The 21,016-nt window shown below is 38.2% G+C and overlaps 1 protein-coding gene across 1 annotated transcript in view; it reads left to right on the forward strand.

Annotated features, from left to right (window-relative positions):
* The window catches only part of atrnl1a (attractin-like 1a), a 245,483-nt gene that overhangs the window by 102,161 nt on the left and 122,306 nt on the right, over nt 1-21,016 (forward strand). The window contains 1 exon segment of the mRNA XM_057341818.1: nt 7,847-7,940. Coding sequence (XP_057197801.1) covers nt 7,847-7,940 — 94 coding nt within the window.

The raw sequence follows: 21,016 nt of genomic DNA on the forward strand, positions 1-21,016 counted from the left end.
GTAACTCACTGGCATATTCAAGCACACACTACCACCTCAACCTTTTAATTCAGTTCTATCAGATTCTTCCATAATTCAACACAAACATGCCAGATTCACAAAACTGTTCTTAAGAGAAAATATAAGAACTTTCTTCAGATAAATTACAGAAAGTTTTTAAAAATATTCTTAAATGCAATTCTAAAATATTTCCATCTTCATTTTTTCAAAGACTAAACGGGCAGGGCAGTCTTTGTCAATGATTATACTACAAGNTGCTACACTATTAAATGTATTCTTAGCACAGACCGATTTTTTCATAGCACGTGTAATATATGTCACATATAACCAGGCCCGGATTAAGAACTCAGAGGCCCCTGGGCACAAGTGTCTTATGGACCCCCCCATACACACACATGCGCACAATAAAGTTTTAAATTAGCCTAGGGTACTATGTGTATGAAACACCTCTATGTTTCAGGATTACATTGACAAGTTACAAACTATGATCACAACCTGAAGGACAATATCAACACCTGTACACATCCCCCATCATACAGGATTTACAACAAGATTGCAACAAGGCCTTCCTGGACCAGCAACAACAATATTAAGACCTTTCCCTGCATACTGTAACTCACTGGCATATTCAAGCACACACTACCACCTCAACCTTTTAATTCAGTTCTATCAGATTCTTCCATAATTCAACACAAACATGCCAGATTCACAAAACTGTTCTTAAGAGAAAATATAAGAACTTTCTTCAGATAAATTACAGAAAGTTTTTAAAAATATTCTTAAATGCAATTCTAAAATATTTCCATCTTCATTTTTTCAAAGACTAAACGGGCAGGGCAGTCTTTGTCAATGATTATACTACAAGAGAAATTTGTCCATTTGTTAAACTTTATTTGTGTAACAAGCACCTCTAGACTCACGTTATTATGTAAGCATGTAATGTGTTACAGTAAACGACATTAACAAGTATTATAAGTATTATTTAGCATATATATTATGACATCTTTTTTTTAAAAAACATTTTGCGATGTATGTAAAAGCACTGTGGATTACCAATATTTAGCCTTCATTATTAGATAAAGGCAGTTACTGATCAACATTATATCAATATAAAATAATTCACAATTGGAAAGGAAACACCACCAAATGTAAAAAAAACTCTAATCTTTTAAGATTTAAGACAGCCACGAGGGTATATCAACTCATTATATTTATAACAATAAAATCGTTCTCATTGACATATTTTCAGTTTCTGTTGTCAGTTCATGACGCGACATCATCTAACAACTTAGAATAAAAAGCGGTGTTTTCGACTATTTGTTCTTTCACACAGCCTCATGGTAACCATGTGCATATTTACCGACGAACTTTGTTCATATTTATATATCCAAACAGTCGATAACAGTAAGCGGGTTTCCATCACTCTGGTTTTATTCGTATTTTGAAGTTTCGCATCATACACGAGTGATGGAAACGCCAAATTTCGAATTAAAAACCCTTAATTCGCAAAAAAGTTTTTAAGATCGCTTGAGGTGGTTTTTCATTTTTGCGAAAAAGGGTTAATGCGAATAATAGGAGATGGAAACGCATTTGCCGAATAAATTCCTCCAAAAAGTCACGTAACTGCACTATGAGACGGCGTAACCTGACTAACCAGAGTAATGATCTTGTTACACAGCATCAGAAATGTTGTGATGGTCATTCTTAAACGCCTGAGCAAAGTCGTCAAAGTATTCTGTAATTGCCTCTTAGAACTGTCACGACTGTGTTTCCCGAACAGCAGACATCCACAAAAGCAGCGCATTTATTGTGTTTTCTAATCGTCTGTTTGCGCAAGTATTATTATATATGAAAACTATTATATTCAGTGGCTTCTCTTACTTTTCTTACTGATATTTAGTGCCAGTTTATTAGGAAGTGACTAGTTGGATGGAAACGGTGCTTATTCGCAAATGTTTTATGCGATATTCCAATTTTGCTCATAAGCTAAATTGGCAACTTTGGATGGAAACCCGGCTGGTGACAGGTTGTTGGAAACGCTGTTTTGTACTCATTTTATTGACGAGTTACCTGTCGTATGGTGCTGCTTCTTCCTGCCGGGAAAGGGAGACCTTGCGCTCGCGGGGCAGCACTGGCGATATTTTCCCACTGAATGAAAGCTAAGGTTTATCCAAGAAGTCGCTAGATTTGTCGCTATGCGCTTCTTCTAAACAAAATCCGATTAAATCAAAAGACAGACTTCCTAATTTAGAAACACTGTTTTGTGTGTGCAACTCCGTGTGCGCGGGAGAGAGAAGCGCACGGCAGAATGAATATGGCGTAAACGCTGTTATGTGAAAATGTTTTCTCTTGCCTGGGCCCCAAGCGCGCATGGGCCCCTGGGCCTGTGCCCATAATGCCCATTGGATAATCCGGCCCTGCATATAACATATATGTCGCACTATACAGCCCTGTTCATGGGAGCAGCAGGGCTGTGTGTAGCTAATGTTCCCTACTACTTCTATTTATTTCTGTAATGTATCTGTGGGCTTGCATAGGTGCCACTATAAGCTTGAATTTTTTGTGCTGTTTCTGTACGTAGTCTTCTCACGAATTTATCAACGCTGCATATTTATTCACAAGATTTTTCACAGCTTCACTTCTCCACTGGAAATGAATGGCGATACGGATAAAATCCGCTGATCATTCGTTTAGCTCTGATCTCTAGCTTTTCCTCACGTATATGTTTTTAAGTCTGCCCTGCCTGCTGTGCAGATTTTTTCGCTGTCTAAACAGTCGCATCAGAAATGCTCATATATGTATACAAGTTAAAAAAGTAAACCTAACTAGACTAGAAATCATGAAAATAGGTTTAATAACTAGTTTTTGGTGGGAAATTCCAGTGTTACGGATTTGACATTTTCAGTCACGTCTTCACAGAGAATGTAAATATTTCCAATGCATTGAACCATCTGTTTCTATTTTACTAAACCCCTGATGATAGAGTCCAGACATCAGAAAAATATTGAGTTTTCTATTTTAAAAGAGAGAAAAATGTATGTGACAAAAAAGAAGTACGTTTTTGAGAGACAACAGTTTGTAGGATTTCTGTGAATAAAAATGTGCAAACCAGAAGCAATAATACCCAACAAATGGCTCTTCTTTCAGACCATGAATTATATTTACATTTTTATGTGTTCATTTATGAGGAACCGTGGATGTGACAATTCACTCACCTGTCTATGGAAAATGCTTTAAAAACTCTTTTAAAAGCTTTGATACTTCACCTGGGTATTTAAACCGCCAAATATTAACATTTGACCTATCGGTATGATGAAAACCTTCGGTAAAAACGTGAATTTTTCATCTTAAGGTTGACATGTGCATGGAATTGCCCTGGTTTGTTTTGCTCGGGACACAGAAATTACGTGAGCCAGACTCAAACCGACATCCCCCCACATCCATCCCAGCACTATGTCTCCATCTCAGAGGCTTGCAATCGTATCCCATGTTATCTGGTTAGAAAGTGTCCAAAATGCTGTATATTAGACTGTACAGAACAGTAGGACAGTATCTGAAGAGTTTGGTTCCAAAATGAGATAAGTCTGATTTTTTATTGTGCATTCCAATTAATATCAATCAAACTGCAGTTGGTTTGTTTTTATTTAAGCCATAATAACAAAAAAAAATACAGCTAACTAACACAATAAAAACATGCTTTTTGGAGTAATCTCATTTTGGTACCAAACTCTTCATCTGTCCTCTAGCTCTGTATGTGTCAGTGCAGTGGCTCTGTGGCATCTGCTGTATTTGGCTGCAAGTAGTAACACATCATCGAGAGCTGACAAAGGAGGGCATGAGGGGCAGAGCACACGGCTCACCTTCCTTCCCATTAATTAAAACCTTCGGCCCTATAGAGGTGAGTCAAGAAACACTTACCTGGAACCAATTTACTCAGAATGACTGCCTTCTGCTATTATGGACTGTCTGTGTATGTATAAATAGGAACCAGGGAGCTTGAACTCTATTATGTCATTTTGCGTCAGAGATGGGGACGGTAAATTTGTTGGTAGAATGACTTTATATATTATTTGAATGTAATGGATGTTATTTCACATGCGTTTCTTGATGTCTGTCTCTATCTATTTAGATAAGACGACGGAAATGATTTGCTGGTTAGCCCACTAACATGCCTGGAATGAGTAACATTATTCAGGGTTCAGCACATCCAAATACACCAGTGAGAGAGTGAAGTGGACGGGGAAATTGAAAAGAGTGAAGTGCGATTGTATTAAATGGATGTCAACTGCACTATTTGAGACGAGTGGGAATGTTAATGAATGTGTTATAGACCTCTTTGGATTTTATAAAATGAGAAAAGATGAGAACTCCACTCAAGTAGATGATGCAGAGACGTTTGACACATTGACACAAAAGTAGAAAAATCCAACAGTTTCTACATCTTAAACAAGGCATTTGCTTCTCAAAATCGACTCTCAGCCAGTCGTGACATCAGAATGAATTGTGTCGTGTTCATTTCAAGACTGGTTTAACTTCCATCAGCTTTAATGTCTTCTCGGTATGTGCGTTTGTGTGCATCCGTGCTTCTGTTTGTGAAAATTAGCTTGAAAGCTTTCGCTATGGTTTGCAAACAAATATCACTTTATCTCCCGCCTCTCGCTTTAATGCCATATTTCTTTCTTTTATTTCATTAACTTTTTCGGGGATTGTGAATCTAAATGAAGCACATCAGATGTATGATCATATTTGTGTGCGTTATGAAAAAGTTTGTGAGACGTAGTTAGACGACTTTTTTCATTGTTAGCCGGTCTGTGACCATGTTTTGCCATTCCAGGACTTAGAAGGCTTTTGGCAGAAATATTTATGAGCAAGCGCACGTGTGCTTGTAGTCCATTGCTATCAGAGGAAATGCTGAAACAGCAGCTTCAGGCAGTGCTGTTTCTCTGCTATAATGCGAGTAGATTTTACACATAATAATTTACCTATAAATCTTTTGGCAGCGTGCACAGAGGAGCCACCAACACTCTGCCGCAGTCCATCTCCACAGTCCTGTCAAAATGACACCCATTTACATGAGCCACACACACGCACACGCATGATGTAAATTAATGTGCATTCACACACATCTGGTTTATCATCTACGTGGGGACAGTCCATAGGCGTAATGATTTTTATACTGTACAAACTGTATATTTTATCCCCTAACCTAAACCTAAAGATCATAGAAAACTTTTTAGATTTAAAAAATATTGTTCTGCACGATTTATAAGCTTTTTTGTGACACGAGTCCCCATGAGTTGGTGTGCATTCAGGTTTAGGTCCCCACCAGGATATAAAAACAAGGACACATTCACACATGTGAGCTCATGTGAAATCATGTGTAAATTCTTTTTTGGCAATATACTGACATGTTGGATTGAAGTATGTGTTTTGCTGACCTTAAAGGAATAGTTCACCTTCAAAAAAAGTCTGTCATCATTTACTCATCCAGTTGTCATTTTAAACGTGTGGTTTTCTTTCTTTTGCAAAACATAAAAGAATATATTTCGAAAAATGTTGGTAACCAAAAACTGTTGGTCCCCATTAACTTCAATTGTATGGACACAAAACCAATGCAAGTCATTGGGGACCAACGGTTTTCTGTTATCAGCAATCTTCAAAATATCTTCTTTTGTCTTCTGCAGAAGAAAGAAAGTCATTCAGGTTTGATATCACAAGAGGGCGTGTAAATAATGAGAGAATTTCAATGTGTTTGTCTGTGTGAGCTAGTGCATGTAAATATATTTTTGGGTGCATCATTTGCATTTATATGTGTTCATTTATTAGTTATATTTAGGCTGGGTGGTTGCTTGGGTGTTTCTATGCATTTACTAAGGTGTTCCAAGCTTGAGTGGTTGTGAGCTATAGTCATGACAGTGGTTATCTTAGCAAGCATCACTAACTCAATCTTTTGAGAGATAAAAAAGAAATGTTTTCCTTCATCACTTGTCTCTCGTTGGCTAGTAGAGCTATTGCAGTGCATGCTGGTGGAATTTGAATGGTTTTTTAAAGAACAGGCATGCAGACAAAAAGCCTTAAATCTGTTAGCTCTCTTGAGTTTATGTCTGTGTTCTTTCTCTCTCTCTCTCTCTCTATCTCTCTCTCTTTATTTCATTTAAAGCTTGCTTTTTCTGACTCCAAATCAGATCGGTCACTGACTGTGATAGCTTAGAAACCTAACATGTAACTTTTAAACAAGTGAATTACAGATACAAGGATGCTTTGTGAAAGCAACTATTTAATTATACATGTATACAATGTAATTGCATCGTATGACATTACATTGGGTCGAGCGAGTTTTAGAAATGTGGGATATGCTGACAAGGGTGTAATGGATTTGGTGTCAGTAATACAGCCGCATGTTAGTAATTCACACCAATTAAACCAGTTTATCGATGTGTAGAGAAAACATGCGAATAGATCAAAATAAACACATCATCTCATCATAACATGCACTCACCTCTCTCACATCCCTCTGTGTTTGAGGATGAATGCCAACACCTGCAACCACAGAGTATCTCCAAAAACTGCATATTCGTTTAGTAATTCAGCAGATGCTCCATATACGGTACACAGTGATTCTCTCAATTCTGCATGTTTTTTGGGTCTTGGAACAAAATTAAGGATTGGTTTAGTATAGTGCTAGGGTCTTAATCTTAACATGAGTCATACTTTTGATACTTTTAGTTGATACTTTTAGTGACATTTTTAGTTGACTCTCTCATGGTCATTTGGTCTCTGGAGCTTTTAAGCATTCACTTTGTCAGAGGCTTATAAAGAATGGAGTAGTCTTTTGTTGCTTGTTTAGGGACCACACCTCAGTGATGCTAATCTACTTAATGAACTCTTGCTGTATTGAGTAATGAATTCTCAGGTTTGGAGGCTTGCTCTCTACAACAATGAATTAGACTCAGTCTGTGTGTGTGTGGTTTAATTCTGATATTACTGTCTGATAACATGTAATGAGAAGAAGGAATGCTGGCCCCAGAGGTGGAGGGTTCAGGTTTGTTAAAAAATGGTCTGCTTGTATGCAAACTTGTGTTTATTTATGGACTAATGTGTATACATTCTACTTTAAAGGGAAAATTCATCCAAAACTAAAAATTATTTACTTATACTGTACATTTACATTTAGCATATGCTTTTATCCAAAGGAACTTGACAAAATGAGGAACAATGGAAGCAATCACAACAGCAAAAAACTAAATGTGCATCAAAATTAAACAATTTGCTAAAACGCAGTATACCTAGCAAGTACAATTATGTTGATTTACTCACCCTCATGTTGTTCTTTTATTTATGTTTACTCAAGTAAACATGACTTCCTTTCAGATGTACATCAGACATTATATGATTGTAAATATTTATAGATAAGCACACATACATCTATATTCTACTTTATATCTTCATACTTCTATACATGTACATGTTATATTTTTATATTTACTGTACATATGTTCATCAGAGATAGAAAAAAATACTATGAAAAGAAAAGAAAAAATACTATGTCTTTATGTTGTTTCTAAGCCATATTTTTATTAAACTCCTGCTTATAAGACTTATTCCATATAATAAAAGTGAATGATAACTATATCCAAAATTGTGCCGTAATGACCTACTTTTACAAAACTTTTGTAATTGTAGATTGACGGCTTAAGCCTTATTAACTTTCGTTTCAAAAACCAGGATATTCATCTTTTGTGTTTGCTGTAGAAAGCGGGTTATGTCAAATTCTCATTTTTGGACGAACATGTCTCTGTAAATTCTTCCCTAACTTTAACTAATGTCACTTATATCTCCTTTCCAGCTTGCAGATGTAACAACCATGCGAACGTCTGCCACTCCAGCTCAGGGAAATGTTACTGTACCACTAAAGGGGTCAAAGGAGATCAGTGCCAGCTGTGAGTATGAATGCATTACCCATCATCACCATCCTCCCGTAGACCCGTCAATCAAAAAAGTTCTGGACTGCCTCATCTCTCATTAGCATCACGCCACATTTAATTCACAAATTGAATCCTCTTTTAAGTTCTCGGTTACAAATTTCCTTCTAAAGTGCTCTTCTAATCCCCCGACATTAATTTTAATGCCAACCTCTGCTGTGCTGTGTCAGCAGGCCTCTGTTCTCAGTGGCAAAGGGAGGTTATCATCGGTTTAAATGGCACTATTGGGGCCGCCGCCTGTGTGTGCACGCACCAAAGCATAAAGACAGAGTGCTGTGTGGATGTATTTATAACAGTCTGCACCACTGCTATTGGCACTGATAATGTATTATGCAGTAATGAGTTCCCCAGGACTTAAGCATATTTCTTAAGTTTCCAACACAATCTCAATCGTTTATTAAATATCACTCAATTGACCCATGGGTCCAAAGTTAGATGAGACGCAAGCTAAATATCTTCAAACACATGCTGGAATTGCACGGATGGATTTTATAATATAGTAGCAGTACATTCCAAACCGTTATAAAGACAAATTCAGTAATCTGTATACCAGATTCTCTTTACATTCCATCTGTTGTTGTATAGTCACCAACTAAGTTAAATTTACATTTATTCATTTGGCTTTTATCCAAAGCGACTTACAAGTAGGAGAGCATATAAACATTTTGTCAACACGCTTAACAGTACCGTTAGTTTACAAGGCCATGCTAAGTTATGTAGTTTATGTGAGTGAAGTGGCTGCCGCTCTCACAGACTTTCACATCACCATAGGAACTGCAGAAGTGATTAAAGACAGTGACTCACACAACCTGAGCGATGGCAGAATGTGTGTTCGAGTGTTGAGTCACATGGCTTTGAGCATACAGCAGATTTTTTTATGACAGCAACAATCATGTGACGATATCTCCATATGGTTTCATTATCTCAATATGAATTACTTTGTAATAATAATGCACATTGTGTGTGTAATAGTAATAAAAACATCAAGTTTTTGATGGACAGATGGATGTCTAGGGTCTAGTGGTGGAGATAATTGACTATACGTTTCTGTCCCTTCTGTCTGTGTGTTTATGAAATGTGTATGAGCCTGTTTTTTTGGGGGGGTATTGACAGCTTCATTTCTGGATTTGTATGTTTATCCAGTTTACTTAAGGTGTGTGCAGACCTGCCAACCTGTACTCATTTTGCGTAGCCGGTACGCATTTTGACCTCAAAGTAGGCTGGTACGATTTGTCACTCTAAACTACGCAAAAACCTGATAACGCATCTGCTGCGTGCAGTACTCAAAACAAGCAACAGAAAAAAGAAGAATATGTCTAATCATAGCACTGAGTTCTTCCCCCAAATGGAAAGCTGCGATGATTGACACGTCCTATGGCCTATCAATCAATAACAAGAGTCAGCAAATCGGCAGAACCACAAAATCCCGCGTGATCCCCTTCCACCCACACATTCTGACGCATTGTTTTAAACGAAGAGTCAAGACGTCTTTTGAGCTCTAAGGTAAAAGGATCGGGTGGATGTGGAAAGTTGAAATATTGAATTAACTTAATCCTATGCAGTCGATGATCTCGCGGGCTCATTTGATAACGTGCACTTGCCCGCAAGATGCGCTAACATTATTTCTGATTTATAAATGAGCGCTCACGAAAAGTTACCGTGATTTTACCAAGTACCATAGGCGCCGATTGCGCTGGTGGATTCTCACACTCAATAACGTGCACTTATATCTGCGAAAGAGCATCAAGTTTTGGTCACATAAAAATGGCGTGCCGGCGCCGTTCTCTTTCAGTAAAGCGAATCCGCCTGACAGCGGAGCGGATTGAATGCGCTCTGCAAAATCGAGCTCTCGATAATTGTCAATAAAATAAAACGTCATATGCAAACTTTTGAGATTAATAATTATAAACGTGAATAAATAAGTAAAGTAGATTATGGCAGGCTGGCAAAAAATGTAAGTGTGTGTGTGCAGCATAGAAAGTTACCAAGAGGTGTTTGTGCGTGTGCGTGTGCGTGGCTGGAATGGGGACTAACGGCCACATGGAAAACTTAACTGATGCTCTGCTCAGAAAGGCCAAATCAGCGACCTATGAAACAAAGCAGTCAAGAGCAAGTGCCACTGCAAGTAAATGTGATTGATATACATCAAGGGTATCTCACTGAAGATTATTTACACACACAATATACACAAATGTTTCCTAAATTTAAATACATGTGTTCAATAAGAAAAGTTATTTTCAAAAATGTGACTGATGCATTTTTCACAACCAATATGTTATATGTTAAAAACCTGTGTTCTGTCTCTTCGGCTGATGGTACTCAAAAAAATATTCAAAGGTTGGCAGGTCTGTGTGTGTATTCTGTGAAATAGAAAAACAAGCCCAACAGCTGTAAATGGGTGTGTGTTCTGGGCATTCTTTTTTTGTTTTGCTTTGGTCTTCATGTTGATGCCTGCTGGAGTTCAATCACACAACTGTGCAAAGTAGCTGGTGTTTAAAGATACAATGTGTAGGATTAAGGAGGATCATTTGACAGAAATGCAATACAATACAATATATGTAACTGTGTGTTCAGAGGTGTTTTTATTACCTTAGAATGAGCTATTTCTATCTACATAAACCTCGGGTCCCCTTGCGTGGAATTCACCATGTTGTTTCTACAGTAGCCCAAACGCACAATCTTCTCTACAGAGCGCGTTTTATAAATACGTTATCTCTTTTAGCAAAGAAGTGAAAACATGACAACATATTAGCTCCGTGTCAGCCACTGTAGTGCTTTGAAAGGGAGGGATGGAGTGAGCTGTTGGTTGCAATTCACAGCCTCATCGCTAGAAGCCGCTAAAATGTATTAAAACAGAACCATTTACATTTTACATTTAGTCATTTAGCAGACCATTTAGCACACCTTTTTCTCAGAAATTAATCATGCAGTCTCTTTTCTTATACACTCTAAAAAAAAAAAGCCATAAAAATAGGGCACAATATACTGTATTAATATGAAGGAATTTTCTGTGTTCATTTTTACAGTTGTTTTACCTGTATTTTACATTTTGCACTGCATTCATTTGCATTTTAGCATTAATGGAAATGTCCGTAAAATAAAGGAAAATGTACTGGTAATTTTCTGCCATTACTTTATCTGTTTTTTTACGGGATTTTTTTTACAGTGTAGTGCGAGGTGTTCCTTTACTGTTTTTGCATGATAATACCCATGTGCACAAAAAGAGGTCCAAAAGAATTGATTTACTGAGTTTGTTGTGCATAGCATGAAAGTCCACACTTGAACCACATGTAACACCTCTGGGATGATTTATAATGCCATCTGCAAGCCAGGCTTCATCGTCCAACATCAGTACCTGACCTCACAGTTCCACTTATATCTGACTGAAAGAAAATACCAACAGCCGTGTTCCAACATCTTGTGGAAAGCCTTCAAAGAAGAGTAAAAGATTTATCACAGCAGAGGGAACCAGCTTGCCTTTAATGCCAATATCCACATGTTTTTGCCCATTAGCTGTAACTCCAGACTTATTGTAGTTCTCCGTTATGTGTTGTAAAAATAAAAAAAAATCTCAGATGGTTTTACTAAAATTCTTATGGGGAAACAAGCAAACCAGGATGGGCACGAAGTGGAACGATTAAGCAATGAGATCGATTCGGCGCGATGGTGGAAAAGAGCTCATAGACATACATGTGACAGTTGTTGAATTATCCTGTGAGTTTAGAGCTATGAATCGAGTGTGAATAGCATAGATAATAGCATAGACAATTTGATCTTGTAAGAATTTCATAGAAATGTTTGCATCTGACATTTGATTTCTGACTTTGGTATCTTGACTAATTTTATCAGAGTACTAGGAAGAGTACTATGGGGTGTTTAGTAAAACCCCATATGTTTTGCTAAACACTAGGAAAGATATTCGCAAAATGTCAGTAACCAAACAGATCTCATCTCCCATTCACTCCCATAGTAGGGAAAATAAATGGTACGGGAGTGAATGGGAGATGAGATCTGTTTGGTTTCTGACATTCTTCCAAATATCTTCCTTTATGTTTAGAACAAAGAAATGTATACAGGTTTGGAACAATCTGAGGGTGAGTAAATGATGACAGAATTTTCATTTTTGGGTGAACTAGCAATCTCTTATCCTCTATGGGTCCTAGTGATCATCTTTTCCCTGAGCATCTATGGAGTCGCTGCTTAGAAATGTTTTCAGTTTTGTTTTGTAAGCAATCAACTCAGCAGGGCAAAGAGTTCAACCGGCGTTATAAATAGAGTGAATGAGAAACAAAGAGAAGACTTCTGAATGTGCAGCAAGGTCTGATTCAGGGTCTTTTGTCTGTGTTGCTCTGTATCCGTGTTTTTGAAAGCATCAGGATGGCAGAGAGTCAGAGGGAGATTGTGTGTGTTTGTGTGCGAGAAAATAAACGAGAGAAGGACGGATGAAGAAAGATATACTGATAGGAGAAGGAGAGAGAGCTGGCAGGTGGCTCATGGCCTGTTGTAGTCAGTTTCTTTTAATGAGCAAAGCACGGCAGGAGAGAGAGAGAGAGAAGAAGATGTGTACGTTTAGAAGCCAGTAGAGAGTTGTTATTATCTTTCAAATGTTTTGATCTAGAAAGTCTAGGCAAAAGTGTTATTTTTTATATAGTGAAGATTTATTTTTATGTTCATAGTTTCCTTTGTGTTATTCCAGTTTTGACAAGCTTACTGTTTTTCTAAAATGTGGAAAAATATGAGTAAGTGAGCAAATGTCTTAACCTGTTGTGTATAATGCGAAATACTGTATATACATGATGGAACCTTATAACTTGATGTGTCTTAGGAGGCAGCATAATAATGATTCCTAGTTTTAAAAATATCTGTCCTAAAAATTGCCTTCCTATGGAACAGAGCAAGTGATGTTCAGTTAGCCTCTGAGAAGTTCAATGATATTTACTAGCCAAATAAATGCACCATACAGTTTTCATTATTCATAGCATTACAACCCCTTCATATTAACATATCACAATAAATTGTAGCCTTTAAGACATTCAATTGTTTTTCTACTTATTATTCATTTATGAATTGGTTACTGCCTACTTACTACACTAATGTTTATTAAGCCATAATCTTAAGACTTGTCATTAAGGTTGATCTTTCTCTATACTCCCTGACCTTTAATAATAAGAGAACATTATTTTATGAGTGCTGTGCGGTGACATACACAACCGTTAGATAAACTGGTGTGGCCAAACGCCAAATTGGTTGGAAGTTTATTGAAGTGCATTAATGTACAATATAATATATACAGCATGATAATGCATATTCAGAAAAATCTTAAGGTCAGAATAAAATTGCTGGCATGTGGTGAAAAAGACAACAAGATTATTATCATTATTAGTTTTTTTTCCCGGATGTCACTTGAGTGGCTTGTTTATCTTTATCTTTGTAAAGAGTAATTTGCAACACATGTCTCTGAGGGAAAGCATTTCAATAGACAGCTGCTGCTTCATTTACAAAGAGAGGAGTGGAAAGGATTATTATTAAACGCATCACTGATGTTTCCTGCTGTCGTGGACACGCACTATCCATGTCATCATTGACAAGTTTACACACAACACACACACAACGTGAGCGCATTACTGTGAGTCGCTGTTGGCTGTGACGGATTTCTTGACCCCGAGGACGAAAGATTTGATATATGAGACGTTAAAAACGAAACTAACCGCGGAGGAGTTCAGGAAACGTCATTTATCTGTGGATTACTTGAGACAGCGCTGAATCATTTCAAATCCGTTCACGGCAAGAACGAATGACAGGCGAAGGCTCTTGTTAAGTTGACGTTATATTTACTTGTGTTGTGTGAACATGAGGAAAAGTCAAGTGCCCTTAATACACAATAAAATCATCGTAAGAACGTAATAACACGAGACCTTTCATTTTCCTCTAATGGGTAACACTGTTAACAATTAAATATATACTTTTTGACAAACACAATTTCTTTAGGTTCAAATGAATTCAGATTACAGTCTCTCTATTTAGCACCAATCGTTAACAAAGCTTCTCTGTAGACTCTTTTTAAATAAGCAGAACCAAATCTGCGATCATCAAGCAACTTATTTGTCAGTATCAGTAATACAGTTATTTTGGGGAAAATAATAGAAAAATTGCATTGTGCCCCTAAATTTTTAGCTTGTGCTCCTAAAAAATTCAGTCAGGGGCTACAGTGCTCCTAGTAAAAGAAGTTAGTGTGGAGGCCTGCACCTAACATGTATTTTTCTAAAAATGTTTATTGGAACTAGAGCTGAAGCAGTTTTTCGATGTTTTAAAGGTCCATGTGTACTGGAACTTTTGGAGGATCTGTATTGACAGAAATGCAATATAATATACATAACCATGTCTTCAGAAGTGTCTAAAGACCTTACATAATGAAGCGTTATGTTTTTATTACCTTAGAATGAGCTATTTGTATCTACATACACCGCAGGTCCCCTTGGGTACACACCGAGTCGACGGTCGGCCGTCGGATAGGCTTTGAGCTTCGCCTGGCTTAGTTTTTTCTGGTGTGTTCTGCAACGTTGGCTAAAGTCTGTCCCCGCCTCCCTTTTTTTGGGAGCTCCTCTGGGAGTCTGATCATTTTGATTGGCTGCATCTGTCATACCAATACGACGTGAACTTTTATAGCTAAAATAAAGGCAGTCTGGATTGAGGTGGTGCTGTAATGTTAAAACAAAAAAATAAACTTTAGCTTGCCTACCTGTTTTCCAGAAAGGTAGTGTAATTACATTACATTCCCCTACAGAGATACAATCCCGGTAGTTTGTATTTTGACTCGGATATGATTGGACTAAGTTCCTTCAGCATGCGGATATATCACAAATACGTCTGTGGTGAGCGAGATTTGTGTGAATCTGGTAAGCAAACACCGCTTCGTTTATGTTTTGCGCCCCAGCTGAAACGAACTCTTCCGGTTTCCATTTTGACTGGTTTCCTTACCAACTACTGCCACCTAGGGTTGTCACGTTACATAAAAACATCTTACGATACTATACCAGCCGAAGTATTACGGTACCAAGTCGTATCGCGGTGCTGTATCATGTTCATAATTGAAATCTACAAAATAAATCAAATACACAGATTTAAATGAAGCACTTTGTATTTACTAGTGAACTGTATTATGCTGTACACTACGGATAAGTTGTATCAAATACTGAAGTATACTTTACTATGGTAATATTTATTATGGTAAGACTAAAAATCAATTTTACTAAAGTAAACTTTTTACGTGGGAACTAATGCAAATGTGCGAGAAATGTAATTTATACAGCAATGTTTATAAAGGGAAATGTTAAGATTGCTTTAAATGTGAAACTAATATGGCATAATCGGTGGCGGCAATTTTTTACTTAGTCGCGGCTGATTTATTCAATAACGAAGCAAGTAACTTGATGATTGACTCACTGAATCATTATCTCGCCCGAGTCGTTCAAAAAACGGATTCATGTAGGAGAGAAACACATCAAAAAGTGAGATGTTAGTGTTCATATGAAAAATAGAGCAGTATCGCAGGTATTTTGAAGCATTAGCATCGCGATGCTAGCGTAGCACCGGTACACCGTGCAACCCTACTGCCACCTGCTGATACGGAAAGTTATTCCTCTCACGCAGGCGCAGAACGAACGTGCCACTTGGCCATCGGCTTGATGTGTCAGGGCAATTTTTGACCCATACACAGTCGACGTCAGTCGACCTCACAGTCTGCTTTTCGTCTGCGGTAGTTTGTCGCGTCAGTTTGGTGTGTATCTAACTTTACATGAGAATCGCTCCATGTTGTTTCTACAGTAGTCCTAAATAGACAAACTGCTCTACACAGCGTGTTTCATACATGATCTCCTTCAGCAAAGAAGCGACAGCGTGATAGAAATTACACAGCTTTAATACATGTTTTATTCAACTGTGTAGCGCGTAGCCTGGTTTTCGTCCAGGCTATTTAATCAGACAGTCCCTCCTGAGGAGTTCCCAAGCGAGAGCGCTTAAACCCTTTGAGCAACAAATGTGTGTGCTTTTGTGAGACAGATCTAGAACACACGGCTGTATCGGTGTGAAATGTGACTCTCTGTGGATTTATCCGCTAATTCAGTCTCCCGCGAGCAGACGCCACACACACTCTGTTTATTAGTCAGAGTGATATCCCCTAACTGCTTCTCTGTTTGGCTGCAAGGAATGAGAGAAGACGGTCGGCTCACTCCTGCACCTCACCTGTTCCTCACCTGTTCCTCCATATCTTTCCTTTCAAACTTCGAGCAGCAGCACTAGAATGATGACCAGAGGACGGTCCCACTGACAGACACCTGCTGTTTTCATTTTCTGCCTGTCTTTGCTCTTTCAGTTCCTGACTCATCTCTCCCTTTGCCTCATATTGTGTGGATACAGTGCGGTGGCTTTTTCCTGACTGACGCCACTCCACATGAGCATCAACGATTAAGATTCAGGAGACGTTTATCGTTTGTAAGGAGTACACAAGAGGGAAACAGACTTGAAAGTATAGTGCGTTGTGTGGTGCAATGCAAATAAGCATAGACACAGAAGTTAAAAATATAAGCAGAAGTTGATAGTCAGATTTATCCTAAACATAATGAGATGTTTTGTTAAAGTCACCATGAAATCAAACAAGAAAAAGTGTTTTACACAGTGTTGCAGTGATTATTATAAATTATTTATCCATGCACACCATTATTTTTTCAAAATTCATTTGCTCTCGTAGTCGTAATCTTTAATCAAAAACAGTAAGCTCCTCTCCCCCTCTCAACAACAACTCTTCACCACATGACATAAGCAACAAAAAAGAGGTAGGGCTATACTCACTGTCCAATGGCCAGACATTTTTAGCCCTCCCCTCCAGGCCCAAACCAATCAAAAAGGGAAAGGCAAAATAAAGCCCCGTCCTACGTTTTTCTAATTTCAGAAGCCGTTTCACTCGGATGTACGTCACGATACGGAAAAGAAGTCAGTCGCAACTTCCGTTTCATAGTGACTTTAAGCAAGGTGTGTATGTTGAGAGTCAGATTTATCCTAAACATAATGAAATGTTTTGTTAAGCAAGGCACAGTGTGTGTGATAGTCCTAATGTGTAAGTTTCTTTCTTTCTTTCTTTCTTTCTTTCTTTCTTTCTTTCTTTCTTTCTTTCTTTCTGTCGCAGGCCCTCAACCCTGTCAAACCCTTGTCCACTTCACAGGACAATTTGATGATTTATCAAGCGTGTTTGTCCTGTGGTTAATCCATCCGTCTGTGTATTTATTGAGCTTTGAATCTACTCAAATGACTATGTAGCATGAGGCGAATAATAAACAAAGTAATGACCATTTTAAACTGAACCAGACATGCCACCGTGTTGGTCAGAGTTGGTACAGCTGTCTCTTACAGTCTACATCTACATCTTTTCAAAATCTTGTCTTGCTCAAGGATTGGTCATTTTAAAAAAAGCTCTGTGTAATTTGGCTGGTTTCAGGTTCTCGTGAACTTCATGTGACACATCTCTTACGTAAGAGAGTCTAATGGAGCATAATGGAGTGGAACAGAATGCAGTGGTCTCCAAACATTTTTGAAAAGGTGGACTATTTTTAACTGAAACACCAACAAAAAAACCCACAATGGACTTGGTGGAACGCTCAAAAAATCAGTGTAAGTCACGCCACACCGGCTAAAGACGTCTGCATGTTTATGGCTGTGGCAGCAGTATTGTAAAAACCCTGTTGGTCCGGTCACGACCGCTTTCAGGAGTGAGACCAACGATTGTGTCACGGGGTTTCAAGGGCGAAAAAACAAAACGGTAGAGTGGCGGGACACACAGTTTTCTACAAGTGAAGGTACTCAAGACAAACGCATCGCGTTTTCTCTAAGTGAAAGTAATGCTACACAGGTCAATCCCGTCGCGTGTTTACAAGCCACTCACATTGCTTTCTAAAGCCCATTGCACATTGAGTCCGAAATTTGCATCCGAAATTTCCCCACCTTAAAAAATAAATACGAACTCACGTTGTTGTCAATCACATTTACACACTGCCTCCGATATTTTCGTACGTCATAAAAAAATTCGGACCGGGTTCAATTTTCTGCGTTTTCCATTTCCATTGAAAACAAAATAAATCCATTGCTCTCTTGTCTCCTGTGAGGCTGGAAACAGTGTTCTGTGTTGGTCTATGCTGCCAACAACAGAACAGTTAGCATGCTTTGCTTACTTTTGCCATGGTGTTGGAACTTCACACGTGAAAACAAAAATGGCGCCAGCGCCATGGGTGGACACGTTCAACACGGGCGGAAATATTACAATAAGAACTGCTGCCTACGTCGAAATCTGAACCGCTCGTTTTCTCCCACGCTTGCAGAGATAGGCTCACATAAACAAAGTTACTGGGTTGTCATTTCATTTTTCACATTTTCTGAGTTGGCAGATGCACCAGAGACCCGATTTTAGCACAAAAACATGGAAAAAGTCTCGTTTTCATGAAATGGTCCCTTTAAGAAGAAAGAAAGTCATACAGGTTTAAAATGACACGAGGGTGAGTAAATAATGAAAAGTGATTTGATTTACACATATCAAATGTGCAAAATCTGCAAAATTCCCATGAATGTTTGTTTAACTAGAAATCCTTGCAATAAAAGCCGTCTAACTTACTACTCTGCGAAGGGAGAGGCCAAAGCCACTAGATGTAACTTAATGCCTACAACCTTTAGCCAAAAAAGCGTAACGGCTAATACTAACGCCCTGGCTTCAGTGGAACGCAGGAAAGGAGTCCAGATGCTAGTTTTCCATCTCCCTATAATAAGAGTATCTCTGGAGAAGTATCACATTCATTTTACTGTACTGCGAACGACTACAAAAAACAGCGTTTAAAAATGTGACACTGTTACTGGTTGTAATAAATAATAATGGCTGTAATAAATATGAAACATAAAATATGTACACGAGAACGGCTTAACTGGGCAATATGCCATATTAAAAATTGTTTAGAGAGTAACTTAGAAGCAAAATGGGTCTGAAGTTCATCTTGAATATGTTAATTAGCCCATGACGTCATCAAGACCCACAGTTCCTTAAAGTCCTAGCAGAAACACTGTAGTTTATTGTTGTAAATGTCCCATTTGGGACAGAGTGTGCGCAGTTTTCAAAGAGTTTAATTAAACGTTCATCTTATATATGCATTCATTAGTTATTAAAAATGTGTAAACTAGGCAAGTAATATCAAAATATTGGATCGAATCGCATCACAAAGATTTTCGAGGTATTGGCAAATATTGCATCGTTGGCGGAGAAAATCGATATTGCAAATGCATCGTATCGTGATGAACTGTCTGATTTACACCCCTAATTCCAATTAGTTTAGATATTACATTATGTTCTCATAAGGCAAAAAACATGATGTGCCACAGTGTTGTTTGCAAGATGTTTTGTTAGCCTTCATTAAGGTAAACAGATGCAGTCTGGCCTCTGTTGACCATACACATAGTAAAACTAGGGCTGTCAACTTTAACGCGTTAACGCATGCGATTAATTTTTTCAAATTAACGCGTGAAAAATATTTAACGCAATTAACGCAGCATCCGTTAGTTTTGACATTTTTTGTCTAGCGTTACATGTAATCACGCTCTTATTCGTGTACTAGGGCTGGGGGTAAACGATTATTTATTAAACGATTAATCTGGCGATTATTTTATCGATTAGTCGACTAATCTAACGACTGGTTGGGCGATTAATCTAACGATTATTTTCTGCTGCTCGATTAATAAAATTTATCGATGATACATAATGTATCTCAAATAAATACCAAAAAAATCTTAATAATATACTTTATTAAACAAGTTTTGCACAGCAAAAAATATTCTGCTTTACACAAAATAAAATAAATAAAATAATTTTACTGTTATACAAAATGAAAGGCCAGCCTGTTTACTCTTTACAGTACCAACATAACTCTCCTGTTCAGAAAATTCAAAAGTTGTAGTGCAAAAAAAACACTGTGCAGTGCACAGTATAGACATTCCTGAGAGTGTTTAACACAATATAAAATTCCTGTTTTCAGCTTTACAGTCCCAACATAAATCTCTCCTGTACAAAAGATAAAAAAATGAAGTGCAAAAACAAACACTGTGCAGTGCACAGTACAGACATTCCTGAGTGTGTTTAACACAATATAACAGTCCCAACATAAAACCTGATGCACAATCAAACTGACTCTCTTAACTGCTATTCTGTAAGCTTACATGCTAATGAAGTGTGTGCAAAATAGTACTGTCCACTTTCCTCCGCTTCTCTCCTCCCTCATCCATCACCACTCTTTACTCCTCTTCTACACAACCTACTCTGAATTAATGTGGAGGAATGTGAGCATGTCCACGTGCTCTTTGGTGAGGCTTGCTCTTTTTTTGCTCACGATGGTCCCTGCTGCTGAGAACAGACGTTCAGAAGGTGTGGATGTTGCAGGGGCAGCCAGATAGGATTTCGCCACAACAGCCAGGGCAGGGAACTTTGTTTCATTTTCCTTCCACCATTGGAGTGGGTTTTTGTCCTTTGGAATGGGTTTCTCCCCAAAGTACACAAGCAGCTCATTACTGACAGCATCTTAGCTCTGGTCTTGGCCTGGGTCTTCATCTTCCAGCTCCTCATCATCATCTCTGCCAAGCAACATGTCAAGAATAGAGTTTGGCTTCTGTCTGGAGTGATCTGGCTGGCCACTGGGGGAGTCATCTTCTTCAGGCTCTTCCCTCACTTGCACTCGTCTGGCTTCAAGTGCAAGAGTCTGAAGTTTGATTTTCACCTTCAGGATGTCGTCGGTGGACAGGAACTTGAGTTTTCGGAATCTCGGATCAAGGGCCGCGGCGAAGATGCACACATTGTTCCCGTCTTCATCATATGTAGTCTCAATCTTCCATCTGAAAAATAATGGATTTGATTTGCACACTTAAGATAAAAAAAAATCAAGGTGCTTAGAGAGAAAGATAACAGTAGAATCAATAGCTCTACGTGATAGAATGCCAATGGGAAAACATTGAAA

Source organism: Triplophysa rosa, linkage group LG9 (assembly GCF_024868665.1).
Source record: "Triplophysa rosa linkage group LG9, Trosa_1v2, whole genome shotgun sequence".
NCBI classification, from domain to species: Eukaryota; Metazoa; Chordata; class Actinopteri; order Cypriniformes; family Nemacheilidae; genus Triplophysa; species Triplophysa rosa.